Below are 21,494 nucleotides of genomic sequence, written 5' to 3' on the forward strand. Positions count from 1 at the left end.
ATGTGTGAACATCACATGAGTTGATCGAATTATATGTGAACATCACATGAATGGATCCTGATGGTGCAAGTTTATGATACAATACAAAAATTTGCTTTCAAAAAATTTCCGACTTTGACATGAATGTAAAACTTTCCTTTTAACCTTAAAAAGTATTAAAATTGCTCCATCAGGGAATTATCCAAGATGCTCTGGAAGAGACTGTGACCGATACTCAAAGGTTGATCGCCGAGGCAACGGATAGACTGGATTACTCTGCAGAAGAGAGGAGCATATGCAGTTATGTTTGGCGAGAGTCTGGTCTGGACATCCCTAGTGAGGCTGCCTGGGATAGGGGAATAACCACAAAGAAACCACTAGAATCTGGAGGACTCTTTATGAAGACCAAGGCATTCACCCCTCAAACTCAGAGGTCAGTGTTATAGCTATGCACAGTGTAATTCAGAGAGAAACTGCATTGTTAATAGTTGGTTACAACGAGGTCGGAACAAATATATCTCCACCCGTTACATCAGCCTTTCCCACTCTTTCCTACATTTTCCCATATTTGTTTTAAATTTTGGGTGTTCCTGGTAGTGCAAATTTCTGTACCCACAGTCACTTCAGTGCATATGCATGGGTATTCATTCTTTGTCCTTTCCAAATGCTCTCCTGCTTCATGCTATTAGATCCTCGGATATGTTCTGCCAGAGACATTCTAACCATTATTTGAGCCAGGGTCCAAACCTACAAACGTTTCACATTTTACATTTTCAGTATCTGTGCAGCTCTTGACCAAAAAGTTGCATCATTGTTGGATGATCTGGCTCATTACACCCACAAAACACCAGGAGGAGGAGGAGGAGGATTACAAGAAGAGAAGATGGCAGACATCATCAGAACACCACCATTTGACCGTTACGCTGACAACACCACTCTCTTCAGTTTCATGCAAATTACATCCATACGGTCTGCCACAAAGTAAGCCATTCAATCAGTGATGTCTCATAGTAAAAATGATGACTATGTGTCTGTCTCGAAGTAAAACCTACGACTATGTGTCTGTCTTGAAGTAAGGGAAGGCTCGCAAATTTAACCGGCGATGATCGAAGGCCCAGCCAGCAGCACACCACTGCTCATTATGCAGCCTGCATATCGCTCACGCTTGAGTGCACACACCCACGGTAACTCCGTGGAAGTAATGAGCATTGAGCTCCCAACACAGAAGCGCTGCTATTGTTTGTAAACAAAAGCGGTACTTGCCTTTTCCTGGTCTGTGGTTTTTACGTAACAATGGCACTCTGACCACAGTAGAAGGAGATTTATTTCAAGAACGAGTTGAAATCTTCATGAACTATTTTCGTATCGAATGTTTCAAAATACTTTCAGACTTCTTTTCCTGTACAAAGTATTTTCATTCACTAACACTGATCCATCTCTCTTTTCTCTACCCGAACAGTAAGTTGGTACACCTTTCAAATTTTACGAAAGATCGAGCAAAATACTTTCGAAAAATTCACGCGAAACTGGCATAACGTGCTAAATGCAACAAATGTCATGTAAACAAGGCTCTAGTACACCCATTTATGAATAAACCATACAACCACATCTGTTGTTAAGCGGGGGAAAAAGAAAGTATTTTCTAGAATTTCCACACAAAAAAAGAAAAAATAATTATCCTACCATAGTTAAGAGTATAGTACATAGCCTAACCACTTCGTCGGTTACGGATCTCACGTAACAACAAAAACACAACTAATTGTATTTTGCGAAGTTGACGTTTTCTACAAGGACATGGAAACAATATTGAGCATAGAGAAATTACCAATTGTGTACGAACAGTAAGTTGGTGCACCTTTCAAATTTTACGAAAGATCGAGCAAAATACTTTCGAAAAATTCACGCGAAACTGGCATATCGTGCTAAATGCAACAAATGTCATGTAAACAAGGCTCTAGTACGCCCATTTATGAATAAACCATACGACCACATCTGCTGTTAAGCGGGGGAAAAAGAAAGTATTTTCTAGAATTTCCACACAAAAAAGGAAAAATAATTATCCTACCATAGTTAAGAGTATAGTACATAGCCTAACCACTTCGTCGGTTACGGATCTCACGTAACAACAAAAACACAACTTATTGTATTTTGCGAAGTTGACGTTTTCTACAAGGACATGGAAAAAATATTGAGCATTAAGTTAATCATGCCAAGTGGCCTAAAACATGGGATTGCAAGGTTTACTTTGATAAAGATGGCCATACTGTAGCTATTGGGGCCTTGACATCGTGCTATGTATGTATGGTATAGACTGTGCCTCGTGTATCATGGGGAACATATTGTTTTGTTCATGCGGATGAGTCGGTTAGCTTGAGGTGTGTTTTATATACATCCATGGTTTTACTTTGTTACGGGGATATAAATTTTCTTGAACGTCTAAGATAGTATTTCGCATAACTTTACCGATCCTTTACTGACTGACCTAATTAATTCTAGAGTGGAGTCAAAATAGTTTACTCCATGTAAAGTTTTTTGGAAACGTGCCAAAAATGTTATCAAACAGGTGTTAGACAGTTTTGCCTGGCTCTGATGAAATACTACTATCTCAAGTAACGTTGGCAAGTTGCCAAGAAATAAATGTCACGCAATGTGATACAAAAAGTCATATTACCCATTCATGAAGGCTTCAAACGCAAGTTTTCAAACATTGGTTCAGTGTATAGTACAATTACAACTAGTCATACCGTTGTAGTCTAAACCGAATTTATGCTTTATGCTAAACGATCTGAACAAACGTAATTTCTCAAACTAAATTAAAATTATATCATTCGTGACTTCGCTACAACTAAAGCCAATTAAGTCTACTATGAATAAGAATTATTCGGTTTCTTTATTAGCCATTCCATTTCGTAAAGCGCCATGCAATAACAATTTTTCTTGCACAAGTCGCGAACTATTCAAGTTTTTTACAACCCGAAAGCAGCTGCGCAACGTGAAAGTAAGATCACGCACATGTCTTAGCCTACTGTCTGACTGCATGACTCACGTGGAGGTGATTCTGCATATAGATACGTACGAGAGTTTTAATGGTTAGGCTATATATTTACTGTCATTTCAATAAACTGTTTATAGTACGAACGAAAGAAAAGTCCCCACAGGTTTGAGAGATTGTCTAGAGCATTGATGATGTAGGTTTTTGTGTATTAAGGGATTCAAGACCAAACGGAGTGTCTCCGTTAGTTCAATTGCAAAACACGAAATAAAAAATAGCGATGAAAGCGCCACGTAAAATTCATGTTACGAGCACAAACCGTCAGCAAAGTACACACAACTGTGTAGTAACTCAATGCAGTTACAGTAGCCTATATGTAGTAGCTTTATTGATAAACAATTCTCCAACCTGCAGAGAAAATTCTATAACCCTTTTGTGTACATCCTGGACCAAAGTGACCAGTTCATTGTCTGGTCTTCTTTTGTGCATAAGAGGCTTAATTTGTGGTCTCATAGTCAAGTGCATACAACTGTCCACCGACTCTTGGAAGGCAGGAAATGTGTGACTCATTACCAGCTGGTTGCTGTGCTCATTACACTGGATAGCAACGGTTGGGCCTTCGATCCTCGCCGGTTAAATTTGCGAGCCTTCCCTAAAACCTATGGATATGTGTCTGTCTGGAAGTAAAACCTACGACTATGTGTCTGTCTTGAAGTAAAACCTATGACCATGTGTCTGTCTCGAAGTAAAACCTACGAATATCTGTCTCTCTCGAAGTAAAACTTTTGACTATGTGTCTGTCTTGAAGTAAAACATACGACTGAGTGTCTGCCTCGAAGTAAAACATATGATTATGTGTCATCTCGAAGTGAAACCTATGACTATGTGTCTATCTCGAAGTAAAACCTATGACTGACTATGTTTTCAGATGGATATAATTTTAAAAGTGATTTCACTGCTGAGTTTTCCTGTCACTTTCTGAGTTGTATAGAAACAAACTGGTGTGTGATCCTCAGTCATGCAGCATGCACGGTGCTGGTGCTCTCTGAGTGGTACCAGCAGCAACTAAGTGGTTCAGTTAGTGAGCACTAGCAATGTAGAGATAGGTACCTTTATTTATTACTAGTACATATGACCAAGTTACCTGAGATATCACTAGTACTGGCTTGTTACAATTCATTTGGTTATAAACATTTTGACATCACCCTTAATTTGACCAATTGCTAATTTTCTTTAAGGATATCGAACAAATTTTGAAATGGAAGTTACGCTAATTTTTGTAGTTTCGTTACTTGAATGAGAATGAGTTTAACTGTCTGTCACATAGACTTATAAGAGGTACTATGGCTTCCGTTAAAGCCTCCTCATTTGTGCATTCCATTATAAACACGGACCAGACCATCCCGATCTCTACACTCCATTTTGGTATGATCATGTAGTAAATAATCACGCAATGATAAAGATGTGCTTTTTTGCAAAAAAGAATTGTGCTGTTCGCACAGATTGGCCAAACAAAAATTTTAAACCCAAAAGCTGTGCCCTATGTTTACAAAGACAATGGTTGGCTCAAAATATTAATTGGGCACATGTACATCGCAATTATTGTGTGATCATGTACAACACCATAGTACCAACAAAGAGATTGTTTAGACCGTTGAGATTGAATGCATCATGAGACTTTAAGAATAGATAACTAGAATGGTAAAGTACAGGATTTATATTCCTTTGGTCGGTAGATTGAAACGGTCAAGATTCCCTCAAAAGTAGGAATGAGAAAAGGGGAACAAGAAAAAAAAGTGCAGGATAATAGTGTGTGTGTAAAGCAAACAGAATATTGTAGCCATATTGATAGTAGTAATAATAAGAACACTGCCGTATTCTTTCCAGATTGAGTGAATATCTGAAGGCACAACTCTTGTCTTGTAAGACACAACTAGAAAAATCTGAGGAGGGACAGGCAGGAGAGACAGGTGTTACTGTAGACAGGTAAGATTCACTTAAAAAAAACATGAATATTAATATTAATAATAGTATCAAAGATTAATGGTATGTGACACTTAGGACAGGAGTGGCAAACTTGATTGATGGAACAGGTCACAGTGAAACTTTGTAAACGACCCCCTTGCTGCAACACTGAATGACAAAAACAGACGTATCACATTGTATGAGAAGTAAAGGAAAATTGCCCCAGTTGAGACGTAAGGTAAGACTTGGTTTTCACCCTCCCAACCCGCCCACATCCATTCTCTCTACTGGTTATGCCACTGGTTATTCTAAAGAACAATATTTAAGATCAAATTAAGATTTGTCATTAAGGGAATAAATGTTCTACCAAAGAAAGGAGTTTATGTAACGTATTAAGCGAGGGTGCTGCTTCTCTTATGTCTGTACAACTTTTTGCCTACAGAGCTCTTATGCTTGGTCGGCTCTGTGGGGCAGTCATTGAGCTTTGCATTGGTCTAAAGAGGGCAGTGTCCATAGCGGATGTCAAGGAATCCAAGACTGACCCAATAAGGTGAGACATTCTCTGAGATTAAAATTAAATTGAAGGTTTACAGTCTTGTATCAAGGTAAAGCCATATCGCACGACTATACAACAATTATCCCCTGTACATTGGTGACTTGTCACACCCATGCAACTAAGTGTGCACAATTCAAACAGTCCCTCCAGGAGCACTACAGTGCACCACATCCACATGTCCCCTGGGGCACTTCCCATTGGGGCGCAGCCACACACCAGCGCACACAACAATATATACAACTTAGCACCTTGCAGGTCCCCATTTATACACCTGGGTGAAGAGAGGCAATGGAGCCTTGAAAACTCTCAAGTAGAAACTATGAGATTGCATTACACAATCCACATGAAAATTTGAAGAATACAATCATTAATGCATTTAATTTCCTGTTAGGAATTCCATCCTAACCTCCATATACAAGTGTGGTAGGAGTTAATAAATGATTTAGCTTTGGAAATATCTCTTTAAATGTTTACACTGAAACTAAGTAAACACTGGAAACAGAACAGATCAAGGTTTGATTTTAGTTGTACGTGATAATTTACATCCGTGTAAAACACTCTGAAGACAACATTTTATTGTAATTAGATATTTAAATCTATGATTGTTCTGTTTACACAGGCTGTTATGGTATTTATGTTGGTACATCCACATGTTTGGGGTTGCGGAATTTTACCTGCGGTGAATACAAATCCGTGTGTGCGTTCAAGAATTGAACAAACCTGCATAATAATTAATTGACCCATTGGAAATGGTGTGACACACAGAGTAAGATTCACATAATCTGTGGGACAATCTGAACATTCCATCTCAGTATCTCAGAGCAATGTTTTGCCGGTTATGAAAGATATTTTAGACGTCTGGGAAAGGAAGTCATAGGGTGCTCTGTGACATCAATTCCTGGTCCAATATCCTGCAAAATTGTTTGTCTTTGGTAATGATTGGTAATATTAGTTGTTGAAATATGAAACTTTCAAGTGTTGACTTTAAGAAATTAGAAAAAGAGCTGGATGGTCATCATTTTTTTATTTTTTTTTACTTTGTTGTATGCAAAGTGATGTCAAACATGCAAAAACATCTTTAGGTCATCCGAAAAGATGATGTCAAATTGGGTCTATAGTCATTGCTGGATGTGTACTTTCAATTCTTTGCAATAAAACAAGCAATCATTTTTTAATTTGTAATTTTTGAAGAAGAAACTTGGGAAGATATTTTTGAAATGATGTACAGTCAAAGAGATTATGTTGCTTTATTACCATTATCTCCTATATCTGTTTAGTCACGTCCTAAGTACTTACAGGGTAAACTGCAATGTATGTAATACATCAGTTTTATAGTAATACAGCACACATCATATAATGCAATATCATATACAGCATATAGTAACATATGTAATACCACATGACAACATAAAACATGTGACATGGTACGTGTAAACTGTAAAACAATGTGTTATAAATAGTTACAATACAACATGTACTACAGAGGTATATAATGCAAGATGTAATACAATGTACATATTATATGTCTCTATGCCTTTTTTCCCATCCTTTGTATGTGTAGGGCCAGAAGTCGACTTAAACGTCAGTCAAGCAGTGCCGAGGTATGTTTGCCACCTTTCAATTACTGTCAACACAGATTTAATCAAATTGTGGAAAATTGTTCTCTTAACTGTATAAAACATTAGTGTCAACATAGGAATATCTGATTAATGACTTTATGAATATATAAGTAACGTTCAAGGCACAATTTTGCGGGGAAGGGAGGCGGAAGTTAACTCTTGCTCTCACGCTCTCCTCATTTTAAAAAATTAACCCTATTTATGAAATGTGGTATCAATGTCAGGGCCATCAATGGCTGTCCTTTTCACCTTCACCCAAAACAAAGCTGATTCTGCCCTCTCCCCCCCCCCCCCCTCTTCCATATCTAATCCTATTGTCCTATTGATAAGCAACCTCTGAAGTCCAATACAATCATGCAAAAGTGACCATTAAATATTTTTACATGTCATCACCTCTTTTTCTTTAATCTCTTTTACAATTAGGTGCCTTCTGACGAGAAAGAGTGGTTTAATTTGGTCAAAGTCTTTCAGACAGAACGAGAAGAAGCTTATAAGTAAGTGTAAAATGAGCTCATTTTTTTGTTTAATTTCACGATTGTAAATATAGTTTTGAATTACCTTATGAAAAATATGAGGAATGTCCAATTATTTAATTTATTTGATAGGGTGATGAGATCGACAACTGGTCATGTCTGGAACTTAGACAGTGGTGGCTTTACTGATGTACATTTGTTGCAGTTATGCAGTTAAATCAACTGATTGTTTGTAAACTGTAATGTTCCCAAACAATCAAATACACTGGCAAAAGTTCTTATCACAAATACAAGCATAAAATGTAACCTGTTTCTTTTGTTGAATGCGTGTATAGCAACTGATATTTAAACACATGGACTCATGAGGCTGCATTATGAGTAGAATTTGACTTAATCTGGCGGTCCAAAACGGAATCAGTGAAACGAACAATAATTCATAATAAAACTGAAAAGCATAATCTGTTCAATGTATTAATCTGTTAAAAAGTCCAGTAGTATTGCACTAGCAACAATGACTCAATTTTAAGTCAAATTAATTCTGTCTGATGATACAATAATCAGTATTAAACTGACTTACTCAACCTTAGCTCATCCCAGGGAAGTTGCAGACTAATCAATACTGAAACAACAACATTTCATTACTATTCAAGAATGATCAATGTATACATTAACAACATTTCATTACCGTTCAAGAATAATCAATTTGTACAAGATTTCCTCTACTGATAATCTGTTCAATAAAACTAATTATGAATGCAGGATAATTAAGCAGAAGAATATACAAAAAACAAAAAAAATGGTATGTGTTATGTTTCGTGATGCTAAGAGGAAATAGTTTTCTTAAAGGTTAAGAGAAATGATCTCTTAATTGTTGCTCAATCTTTCAACTACATGGTTTCTACATTACTGTATTAATTTCAGTATATAGGGTAAAATACCTTGTGAAAGTACCTGAGGAGTCCATAATTGATGTTTCCTTTTTTCACTGTATACATTTAATCCATTTTCCGTTTAGGCTTTGGAGGTTTAAAAATTGAATTCCAAAAAGTGTTGACAAATTTGACTTACAAATAGGCTTGCACGGTAAACCGGTTTTAGTACCGAAACCGGTTTTTTCCGACCGAATTTCGGTACTATTTTTTATTTTAAGAAAACCGAAAAACCGAAAAAACCGGAAAAACCGAAATGTGAATTGCAAATACTGGAAAAAACAAAGTTTGTTGACTTTGGTTTCTCCTATTTACTGTTCTTTTTGCAATATGAAAGTAAATTGCAACAAGAGAAAGCTTTTCTGATAGACGACATTGTCAGCTACGATCGGCACACGCCATAACCAGTGCTTGAGGGTGGATAGCTAGGCCTAACATTAGGCTATGCAGCCCTTATATGCGTGCATCAGTTAGGTACCTTGTAGTATTGAACTGACTTGGTGGCCAACGTTAGTAGTTGTGAGAAGTACACACTCAAATGACGAGATGCAGTTCAAAATAAATTGTTATATCCAACGTGTTTGTCCTCTTTGTGTTGTTCATTTTATTTAACTTCAATTTGATAGTAGAGGATACGGAGAAAATCTTTTCAAACACATTGATCAAAGTTCGTGTTCAAAAAATGAACGTTAAAACTTGAAAGGTACATTGCGCAATCCACAATACCATACGACATGTACAGTCGCGGGGGGGGGCTCTGTGAGTTTAACAACTAAGATGCAACAAGTAACATTAGAACAACCACGGGGGGGGGGCTCTGAGTTTAACAACTAAGATGCAACAAGTAACATTAGAACAATCACGGGGGGCTCTGAGTTAAACAACTAAGATGCAACAAGTAACATTAGAACAATCACAGTCCATTATTCACAAGAGACACCTGGCGTCAGGCTTGAGTCAAGGAATATTAAAGGAGTAAAAATGTTGCATACATGGCTGGAAATTACAGATGTTGCTGTTGGGACAATTCTCCTTTGTACGCTAATAGATTTTATTTTATTTGTAAGTTTCCTTTAAACATTTCTTCTTATCAGTTATCAGACAAGGCGTCTCTCAGTTGGTTTTTCGTTTACGTTGAAGAACACATGTTTCCAACTTAAATGTTAACAATTTATATTCTTTGCCGACCTAATCCCCGCTTTTGCCAGCGATATTTTTCAACTTGTACTTGAAAGTATACACGGTAAATTCTCTTCACTCCTTGAAGAGAAATTAATTTTACCGCCAAGATACCACCCGGGAACATGGCTAGAGCCAGTGGCGGAGATTTCTTGTCAGAAGTGGGGGGGTTGCAGGCCATTGATGAAATAAAAAGTCATAACTGCTGGCTCACTATCTAAGTGGAGCGCCACCATAAGTTGGGGCGAAGTGCACAAGAATTTTTTGGCAAATATTGCCTCCCAAATTGCAGTAAATGGCACTGCCCAGGCCTTGAAAAGCTGTATTTAACCAGGGGCATATGCAGGATTTTCTAACCCGCATTAGATAGTAATGCGCGCCCGTCGCGCATAACTATCTAAGCGGAGCACCACCTCTGGTTGGCGCGCAGCGTACAAGCAAATTTCTGGTTTTGGTACCCCCAGATCACCGGAAATGCACTTCTCGGGCTTGAAACTGACCAACCATATGACTTTTGCCTGAGAACCAAGTTTTTTCCAAATACTTTTTTTCTCATCTATATCCTTTTTGAAGATTGTCACCAGTCACACATCATGTTCGACTTCATCACATATCCTGTGGATCATTGCTTTTGTAGGTGATTCTTCATCGCGGCCCACAATATCCGTCAGCCCAACTGTTCAGAATTTGAAAATTCACAATTCTCGTGAATAAATTCACTTCAAAACATACCCATAATATTGCACAAAATATCATCAATGGACAACCGATATTAAAAAAACCTCCTTCAACCCCTAACAGACGGGTGAAAATTGCACGAGTATGATGATGTATGATGAAGAATGTTGGTTAGGGAATTTTCGAAAATTCAGACGGCTACTAAAAAATTTCGTTGAAGGAAAAAAAAAATATACCAGATATTTCCGAAACCGAACACTACACACATCGACAGTTTTGAGCATGGGCGCAGATCAGTCTTGGATAATGGTGGGGACGCGTGTCTGTTCTATGACACTATCTAAGCGGAGCGCGACCATGGGTTCGCGCGTAGCGTACAATTTTTTGGGGCAAATATACCTCCCAGATCGCCGGAAATAACACTTCCCAGACCTAATGATGCTCCTAAACCTTAAGTTTTTGATCCCATGGCTTAGAAATTTAGTTTGGAGAAATACATGGGCATCTCAGAAAGAAAATCAGGGGACAAATAATCCAAGTAGACTTTTGTATATACGATGGGTCTGGGGTCCTCTCCCAGAAAACAAATATAGACTGCCGCAAATGCGATTTCCATCCTATATTAACAACTGTGGATAAAATACAATAAAATGAGAACTGCTGCATGTCATTTGCACAATGCTGGATCAAACTGCACCAAAGTTCAATACAGGGGAACTTGAAATGCAGCTATTGGTCAAGACAAATTGGTGGGGACACAGTATATCATGTCCCAACTACTGAAAAAGTTGGTGGGGACGCGTCCCGCTGTCCTCACCAGGATCTGCGCCCATGGTTTGGAGGCTGTTTATCGTGGAACGCCATTTTCATGCTCACTGATATGATGTGATATCTGCTGTTTGCTTTACAAATTCGAATAATTTTGTCACTGTTCCTCTTTCTCTTCCCGTTTTCTTGCCGTATTTTCTACTCCATCCTTTTCTCCTTTTCTCTCTTTCTTCTTTTTCTTTTCCTTCCTTCACCTCGTTGAAGTTGGCAAGTGTATACAGTTCCAAAGCTATTCAACAGCAACAAAACGTTATTTTGTGTATGTCTGTTGTGGGGTGAAGTTAGCGCTATGAGCTACAAGTTCCAATGCGCAAGGTGGGGGAAAGGGGCTAGAAATAATGTGTGGGTCAATTCTAACTCGGTTTTGGGTCGTTAATTGTTGATGTAGCCTACCAGGTAAAAGGTTGAAATGACTTTAACAATTTCAAATTTAATAATTTGATTTATTATGCCATTTGGAGCACATAACATTGGCTATAACAGAACATTACTGGCAAAAACTAGGGGGGGTTGATTGTGTGGGCCAACCCCCCTCTTCAAAAAGTGGGGGGGTTAAAACCCCCCAACCCCCCCTGTTTCTCCGCCACTGGCTAGAGCCTCGTGCAATTTGGTACTGTACCTTCATTGGACCATGGAGGTAAAAACAGATTGGACCAATCATATTGTAAGGCATTTTTTTTTACGATCTCAAATTGGTCATAATGGGGTTTACGCTCGGCCCTCATCTCCGAAAATATAACATATAATTTAACATGACCGTGACATTTTTTCTGAACACGAATTTGAACTTCGTGAAGTACAGTAAACACAAGACAAACGATACGTGTACGTGATGTTAAAACGTTAAGAAAAAATTTCACTAACACATTTCTTTTCGACATATTTACTTCAGTTTAGTTAAAGTGGGTTATAAAATGAGAGTCATGAAGGCAGTAACATTTCTTGAATTTATTCTCCTTATTTTTAACCCTTTACTGCGAACGAACAGACTTGAACCCGCTGTTGGTAAAGCTTCAAAAATACGCATCTTAGCGATCAAGATTTGGATGTTTTCAATGCAATTCGGGAGGGGGAAAAAACCGGTTTTTGAGCCAGATTCGGTTTTTTGCTAGAGAAAAACTGGTTTTAAGTTTTCACGAAACCGTGCAAGCTTACTTACAAACACAACAGCTACAGTATCTATCTGTACAGCTAAATATGCCACCAAATACAAAGTTAGGCAACATGCAAATTAAGCCTACATACTATTCCATTTGAAGTTTTGTCATTGAAATGAATCATTCCACCAGCATGAAAACACAAACACATTTTTGTTAGCCATTACTGTGTCCAAGCACTTTTCATTTGTTATATTTTTCTAGTTGCAACATTTTTGTTTCTTTATGAGTTGTGCCTTCTATATCCTGTTATTTTGAGGCAAAATTTTTTTTTCACAGAAGTCTTGTGATTTCACAGAATTATTTACAAATCATTTGTTATCTGTTGTACATATTTATAGGATTAATTGTACACTGTCTACTGGTTTGTTGATGGTTGATGTTGATGGTAACTAGTTTTGTTGTGTATGCAATTTGTATTCATGCTAAGAGAATTTGGCTTTGGTATCAATAGCAAAGTATATCTTCAACTATACTTTCTTTGAACTGTTCATTCCAGGGACGAATTTATTATTTAGTGTAAAATTCCAATTTTATGACTTCTCAAGGATAGTGTTAAGGATAGTGTTAAGGATCAGTGTTAAGGATCAGTGTTAAGGATCAGTGTTAAGGATCCATGGAGAATAGTTTGGGATATCAGGGAGGATGGTGCAGCATACAACATGAGTAAAACTTTTCAGCTTGATATCTATGTTTATGCAAGGCCAGTCATTTTTACCAGACCATGATTTATGCTATAGTCCTTTATTTTTTTATTTCTATTTCTTTGCTGTTATGATACAATTGTTGTTGTTATTTACAGAATCTGGAGCGACAGAACGTGTAAGTCTCTGGTGCAAGAGTTTGAGCGCAACGTAAAGGATAACAGCCCATCGTCAACGTTAAAGACAATGACGGTGAGCTTGACAATTTCTCATGTGGCGATCGACAATTTCTCTTTGGGGCGATCCACAATTTCTCTTTGGGGCGATCCACAATTTCTCTTTGGGATGAACGACAATTTCTCTTTGGGGCCATCGTGGAGAAATTCTGCAGCTGTACCTTGCTTCTGTTCTGATTCAGTGTGATAAAAAATATTCTCAATAGGTTTCTATAGCATAGAATTATTGTGAAAAATATTTTCTAGAAAGTTTTATAAAACTTATTGCATAAATGGTATCAGGAACACAACTGAGAGTAACGGATGTGACATTGAGATGTGGATTCAATGAGATCAGTTGGATATTGTTGGTTGGGGGATGGGTGGGAGAGGGGTGAGACTAACAGTGTGTGGGGAGAGGAGAGGAGGTGTGCTTGCAAATGACTAAACGTACAATACCTGTACTCAGCCAGAGAATGTAAATTATAACCTAAAGTTCATGTGATAAGCAACCTGATCTGGATCATAATACAACACAGTGGAACTCCCGACCATTCTTATGCAAATGATATTACTTGACAACACAACCTTTGACCTATTGCAAAACCTTGTATGAATTTTATGTTAGAGGAAGTATTTTGAATGTGTATGTATATATTTTTTCTTTGGCACAGAAGTGGGACAAGATTGAAATTCAAGAGGAGACAGATGATGGCAAGAAAGTGACTTCAATGATTCATCTACCCGTGCAGGTTATATTTCGCTTGTTTTCCCTCTTCTTTTTATTCTTCATCTTTCGTTTTCATTTCTTGGCTTGTCTTCTTCGTACATGAATTCTTAACCTTCTTATTTATGCTATCCATTCATGTGACACTTGATCTTTTATCCCGCTATGACTTCCCACTATGTTAACAGACTGAAGCAATGTTAGCCTGTGGATCATTTTGCTTCACCCCTGCCCCCTTGTTTTGCATTCATTAATTTTTACTAGTACAATGTAAATAGATAAACTGCATTGTTAGCTCATGTGCATAACTTTATTTTTGGCTTTGTTGACAAATAGTCCTCCTGGTTCGTCCAGTGCCTCTTGTTTGGACTTTGTGAAGAAATCAGCAGGGTCGGAGGTCATGCTTTGCCCAGGTAAACCATCTTATTTGTCATGGGTTAAAAACTTTGTTACTTATCTTTCTGCTTTTACTCAACAGGTATATTCTTCTTCAAAAATTGTGCACTTCCTTAATCGACCGTTACTGTCTTAGAACAGATCAACAGTTTGATTGATAAACAACCAAAACAAGAATTTTTGGTGATATCATAGTCTACATTTAAATATTAATTATTGAAAAATCAATTATCACACTTACAGCAGAATTACCAATGGAAAATTAAGTCTGCTTTGCTCGTAAAAATTATAGACAAATTCTTTGTTTTCTTGAATTTCTGTCGTTAAGTACCGGCTAAATTGCGATAGTTTGGTCAAAAAGGAAAACATTGCAGACTTTGTACAGATCATTGCTCAAGAAAGATATTAACAAAATCTGGTGAAAATAAAGAAGGCAACAGGGTATAATATTTTCGGTATCACAAATCAAAATTCTAGGCAAAATTAGACAGATTGCTATATAAGCGTGAGATATGTGTAGCTGATACTGTACACAACAGGAACCGTAATATTGTATGAGGGACATAGTTAAGAGCCTTCGAGAAATGCTACGCGACATTTGAAGACTACATTATTCCTTCTGAGTGGTTATTAAGAACAACCAGCTACTTTGTAAAGTAAAAGTAAAAGTAACAGCTAGTATATTGCTGTAGGTGTTATATCTTGAGCTGCCAAAACATTTGTTATATTAGAATTAGAATTTCATATAAACAACCTGATCTGGTTCATCGTACAACACAATGGAACTCCCCGACCATTCTTATGCAAATGATATTACTTGACAACACAATCTTTGACCTATAGCAAAACCTTGTATGAATTTTATTATCAAGTTAGAGGAAAAAGCAACTTGATTGTGTATGTTTATTCTTTTTCTTTTGACACAGAAGTGGGACATGACTTCTAATGAGCTCTCTTCAGTCTACTTCAGAATACCCATTTTCATAGTTCTTTTTGGGAGGGGGAGGGGTGGGTGTGGGGAGGGGTCTGTACAATACCATTATTAGGTCCCTAAAGTTACTTGCACAAGATGATCATCAAACTCACAAGACTACAATCCCAGTCTTATAAGAAACATTCCATTCAATATTATGTTTCAAACAAAGTCTTAGTTTATATACCATACTGATGAAGAAGAAGGAAGATAACTTCTCCTCTACCCCAATCTCATAATATGCAGAACCACCATCACCGGTCTCATACAGGGTATCAGTCAAGGGTTGATCTCTTGCTATGTGGGTCATCTTAAAGAGATGAAGGCCTCATCCAAAATACTTAACCAATCTCAGGCTCTTCAGTCGGTGTTTGACGTCAGGTTCCTTAGCAACATCATGTCTGGCAGAGGAGAGGACAAAAAGGTTGGTTGATAAATATCTTCAAGTATTGCTGCTCATGATGTCTTTTCAGAGCAATCTGTCTGTTACCCCCCCTCCTCCCCCCCCCATCCACCCTCACTGTACTCTATTTAATAGAGTAACGATAGGGTGTTCTAGCAGAATTGATTGACCTTCAAATAACCATTAACAGACTTTTGACTATTAAAGATAAAAATGAGATGGAGTTTTCAAGGGAACCGCCCAGCTCATTTTGCCTTACCTATTTGGGTCCTATTGCCTGCCAACAGAGATATTGACCATAAGAACAATTCGGTGCTATAATATTTTCCCTTCTCATTAGTATTTCTTGATTTAAAGTGGAAGAGTATTTTTTAGCAGACTTGTATTGATTCCAAACTTTTATACTAGCATGGTTTATACCTGTACTTGTACTCATACTTGGGTCATCTTGGAAATCTAGTGCTAGGTATTAGTGCAAGTTTGGGTACTCGTATTTGTACCCAGAGCCTCGTTCTTGTACCCAAACTCTTACCAAGGGACATTCTAGTTGTACTCGTACTCAAAGTCTGATCTAAGAAAAAGTTTTTCCGTTTTTGTGGTATTTTAATTTTAGATCAATGCTGCCTACCAGAAACAGCTCAAGTCTGTGGTTGATGCATTCGAGGGTTACATCGATCCTTTCGACCTAGATGTCTTTCATCCTCACTTACAGCAGAAGCTCAACAGTCACAGCCAGAGATGTTCGGTGAGACAAATATTTCGCTTCTTTCCACGTTGGCTGATATTTAACTGATTTTGGGTGATAACTTTCTTTTAATTTACTTTTGACTTGCTGTGTCATCTGTGGTTTAAATCCCTCCAAAATAATGCAACACTGAGTGGCAAAGACTGCGTGGAGTATGGATGGCTGTAGCAGAACTACATGATCAGGGGTGGTTACTGATTCAAAGTATTTAGCTGTGAAGGAACCAGAATACTGGTTGTACTGACACACTAGCACACTAGCATGACAGGTAGTAACCAGGAGGCAAATATCATTAACCTCTATGCCAGAGGGTGAAGCCTCCCGATATAAAGAGAATTGGGTTACATGTTAGGCTTAATGTAGAAGTTTATAGAGAAACCACTATAGTAGTATTCTATATCATGTTAAAATGTCATGTTACTGTCTTAGATTTACAATGTTACTTTATTTTTATTATGATTATAGTTTATTATTTTATTATTATGAAGTTCATGTGACAATATATTATACCAATGTCACATGGAAAGACATTATGACACAGGTAGTATATCATAATATAAAAAGGTTTACAATACTTTTTGGCCTTTTTTTTTTTTTTTTTTGGCAATAGTACCTTAGAATGTTGTAGTAGAATAGTATGTTGTAACATTATCACTGTAAAATAGAAATTGACTTGCTGCAGATAACATCATAGAATCAGCCCGCAATCTGAACGGAAAAAAATTTGTGCCAATCATCAACAGTCTTCTATCTTGAATCACACTCTCACAAAAGCATTACCATCTGTCCCCCACACCCCCTCCCCCTCCCCCTGCCCCCACCATTGCTACTGACATGGAAATGTTGGTTTCAGATTGCACCAGAATTTTTTTTTAATGAGGAGAAAATTTGTTTTGAATTAGGTCAAGCAGGCAAACACATGCACCATTAAATATTATTGGAAAATTGATAACGATCGGTCTATATCGAAGAAAAAATTTAATCACTATTGGATTAATTGTGAGGGTTGGTTTGCAGTCTGTCTTCATATGGTATACATTTTAGAAACAGACAGCATTATCTTGAAAAGTGAGCCTATAGACTTGTAATGTGTAATAGATTTATGGTCACTTTAGAAGGATGTGAACCGTGCAATGTTTGGAAAGTAAGGGTCTGTAACTGAGAATTCCTGTGGGTTTGGCAATACTTTTTTAAACAAATATGATTTTCTCAATGTTGCTTAAATAGGGAATAAGACTTTTCAGGTTTTAATACAAGAAATTGATGTTGTCTACTTTGATACATCTTACGAGAAAGTGGAAAGAAACTGTCATTTCTTTGCTAAATCACAGTTGGAGAAGGAAAAAAAAGCAGTCTGGAACCAATTGCCTCTGTGTTTTAATAACTATGCAACAAATAAATCAAATTGGAAATTTTGTTTACTATTAATATGTAATAACCATGGAAGCCTTAAAGGAAATCCAAGGCAAAATAATTGCAGAATAAAACTCCTTCGTATTGTTCAATTTTGTGATATTCTGCACTTACCCTTTCTTTTCATAGTTTGCTTCTGTATTCATTGATAGTAGGAAGCATCAACCAACATACATATAAATCAGTTCTCAGAATTGTTTTTTCGTTTCACAATGCAGTGGTAATGTTGCCAAGCAACGAAATATAAAAAGATCTTCTGATTGGTCGATAATATCTACTGGTACTTTGAGGCCTTTGCTTACTTGATGATTGAGCCAGTCAAAAATGAGTCAGTTTTGATTCATATGCAAAGTAGGTCTTTATTTTAGCTGGTAGTAGGAGGGCACAGAAATATGAAAGAAGAAACCAACTTCCGCTGGAGTTTTGACTTATTTATGTTGGAAGGGAACACTGTGATATGTCCTTGTTTTGTCCTGGCAATTTTTATCTTGCTCATCTGAAGGAAGTTGAAATATGTGAACATGCTCGTGTTTATTGAGCTGAAAACAATGTGTTATATTTTAATGTAATGTACCTATTAAACATACTATGGTTTTGGCGGAGTAGTAAGGTCAAAATATCAAGTGTTTTTGCTAATGTATTTTCAGGGAAATTCAGCATCGTATTTCAGCTAAGAATCAGGATATTAAGAGTCCTTTGTTCATGTGTGAAATTAGGAATCAGTCATAAAACTTACTATAAGTCAATGCTGTCATGAATCAGATGGTTTCAATAAACAAATTTCTTAAAAGTAGAGAAGTAATATCAAAAATAATTTGATAGCTTTTTGTTTAAGACAATATAATAGGTATTCTACACATATGTGATAATCAAAGATTGTTGACAGCGATGGTTATGGGATGGTAGCGTAATTGTCCCCCACTTCCTCACCCCCCCTCTCCACTTTTTACCTGCAAACAAGGTTGTGTCCTCAATTCCTATCGTAGCTGATATTATTATTATTGTTACTCAATTAATATTTGTGGGGTATTGACAGGAAGAAAACCAGCTGCAGCAGAAGTGAGCACTGAATATGCATTATGTTGAACTCAAAACAGCAAGCGATTCGGTGATGTTAAATGAATTCATCTTGTCATAGAATAAATATTCATTTATTGATATATTCATTTGTTTGTTAAATTATTCATTTATATATCTATTTCATTCAGAGGAAACAGCAGAATGACAGGGAAGTAATTCAAATTATTCTCTAGAAAAATTTTGAGGAAAAGACCAAAATAATATCTGAAATGGCACTGAACGAGACAGGAGATGAAATAGATGGATTTGAAAGATAGTTGCGTACCTGTAAGAGCTGAGGGAAGACTTGATATAATTGTATTCATGTTAGTGTTCCACTCAAGGATTGTTCACCAACCATTATAATGAGTATGAAATTAAGGATCAGAAACTCTGTGATGACATCATATACATAATAAAGCAAGAAATAACTTGTCACTGTTAAGAACACAGTCTAGACAGGAAAAATGACCAACCAAAACTGGATAAGAACAACATTTGTATCAGAAAACAAGATAAGACACTTTTTTTCATATTTCCTTATTCAATTTTTGTTAGTTTTGCTGTTTGTGTTTGTTTTGGCTGCTTCTCTTTGGTTTCGCATGTTAGTAATCCTTTTTTCTTCAAACTTTCCAATGTATTTACAATTTTTTAATTCTTTTTGGCTAACTGCAGTTGTTAATGGGCTCCCTGACCAACCCAAACAAACACCTCTACACAACCCACAGGGCAGCATCTGCCACTTACCAAGAGCAACACAATGTCCTTCCGGTCGCCAGCAGTCAGTTACGATTTAACCTCTTACCAATGAGTACAGTGCAAGGGACATCTTTGGCCACGGTTCAACCAGCTATCCCTCGGATTGACCCGGAGGTAGGTGGACATGCCAATCACATCTTTGGCAACATCCGAAGTGACCAGGGCCACAGGGACTGCTATGTAACCATAGACCCATTTCAAGTCTTTAGTTTTATTCTTTAAGTATGTTATGAGAATTAGAATATATTGTCATTAAGTTACGTATATACGGTGGATTCCTTATTGACCCTGGGGGTGTACACTCCCACTAACCCCCTCCCACCCCTCCCCTCACATCAGGCATGGCAACAACCCAATCTTCTCTCTAACGCTGATCAAGCACGAGTTTAGTAACATTCTTCCTTTAACATTAAATGTGGTTACGATCTTCACGGTGGGGCTAGTTCCTGAGATGGAGAAGATAACTGTAGCCATACAGGCAATAGTCCAACTTGCTAGATATCTGCATAAATTAAAAACAGAGGAAGGTGACAGTCATATCTAAGACTTAAAGTTGCTAAGACTATAGGATGTCCCTGATCAATCATAACATCGGAATCATATCTTTAAGATTCAGATAATTACCGTAGTTTGTAGAAGCAAAATAAAATGAAACTGTTAGCAAACTGCTTATCCACTAGAGTGCCTGTGTAAGAGAATGTGTAAAAGTAAGTTGGTCTGATGTTTTGGTCCTAGCAGGATCTTCCACAAAGGCTAAAAAAAAATATGGTGCTTTTTAGAAGCAGTCAGATCTTACTCACGATCCAATCTGCTTGCTCCTCGTGAATTGAGCTAATGGTTGGATGACCCCCACTGGCTGAGATCTTAAAGTTGCTTTACAGGACATTCCAGATCGGTATTTAATTATCTGGATCAGATCTTAAAGATTGACATTAATATAAGCTAGACACTAATTTAGCCGCAATTTTTAGCAGCAGTCCAACCTGCTGTAACCCACATGACTTTAGCCTGTGCTAGGGGACAGTGTAACACTCCTGAGATATCAAATCTGCTTTCAGACCATATGAATACATCTTAACTTCTGGATCAGATCTTGATATTGAGATAGTAACTGTAGTTGTACATATAACTCACATCTTTGGGCATAAGCCCAACCTGCCATACCAAGGATTGATTCAAAGGTAGGTCAGAATCATTTCCTGGGAATTAAATGATACTTTAACACTTATATTCCCATTCTGATTCCAATCTGACATCTGGAAGGGGTCCTGAGGCTGAGAGCTAAATGTAATCCACATCATTGCCAACAATGCAACTTGCTTTATTTCAAATTAAGCCAAGGGTATTGGGACAGTCCTTAAAATGAGTTGAAGGATCTCTTAGGCTAAATCGAGATCACATCTTGAGTATGAGATGAGGACACTAAGTTAAATGTAACTCAGATCTGGAACTTATTCTCCTTGTTTCGACCGCAACAGAATTAACTCTGATCTCACTATCAAGAATAGAGTGTGTGCTATAAAAGTCTTTGCAGCAATGCAGGAATGGTGTACCCAGCAAGAACTAGACGGAAAGTACCGTCAAAGTTAATCAGGGAGTTGAGAGCATATCTCATGATTAAAATTACCTTAGAATGTGGTATAATATTTCTACAGATTGCCCCCTCCCCCGCCCCCTCCTTCTCCACCTTGACATATGTACATGAATATTATTTCTCCTAAACCCCAATCCACCCCCTCCTTCTGCATTAGCCCCATTTGAGGAGAGCCGGGGGGGGGGTGGTCACAGAACAAACAGATCGATAA

The 21,494-nt window shown here is 37.4% G+C and overlaps 1 protein-coding gene across 1 annotated transcript in view; it reads left to right on the forward strand.

Moving 5' to 3' along the window:
- The window catches only part of LOC139979244 (conserved oligomeric Golgi complex subunit 1-like), a 72,571-nt gene that overhangs the window by 15,025 nt on the left and 36,052 nt on the right, over nt 1-21,494 (forward strand). The window contains exons 15-26 of the mRNA XM_071990015.1: nt 174-412; nt 757-960; nt 4,859-4,957; nt 5,379-5,486; nt 7,054-7,093; nt 7,535-7,605; nt 13,158-13,251; nt 13,889-13,966; nt 14,278-14,354; nt 15,557-15,734; nt 16,327-16,458; nt 19,606-19,803. Coding sequence (XP_071846116.1) covers nt 174-412; nt 757-960; nt 4,859-4,957; nt 5,379-5,486; nt 7,054-7,093; nt 7,535-7,605; nt 13,158-13,251; nt 13,889-13,966; nt 14,278-14,354; nt 15,557-15,734; nt 16,327-16,458; nt 19,606-19,803 — 1,518 coding nt within the window. The remainder of the gene's footprint in view (nt 1-173; nt 413-756; nt 961-4,858; nt 4,958-5,378; nt 5,487-7,053; nt 7,094-7,534; nt 7,606-13,157; nt 13,252-13,888; nt 13,967-14,277; nt 14,355-15,556; nt 15,735-16,326; nt 16,459-19,605; nt 19,804-21,494) is intronic.

Source organism: Apostichopus japonicus, chromosome 13 (assembly GCF_037975245.1).
Source record: "Apostichopus japonicus isolate 1M-3 chromosome 13, ASM3797524v1, whole genome shotgun sequence".
Classification (NCBI taxonomy): domain Eukaryota; kingdom Metazoa; phylum Echinodermata; class Holothuroidea; order Aspidochirotida; family Stichopodidae; genus Apostichopus; species Apostichopus japonicus.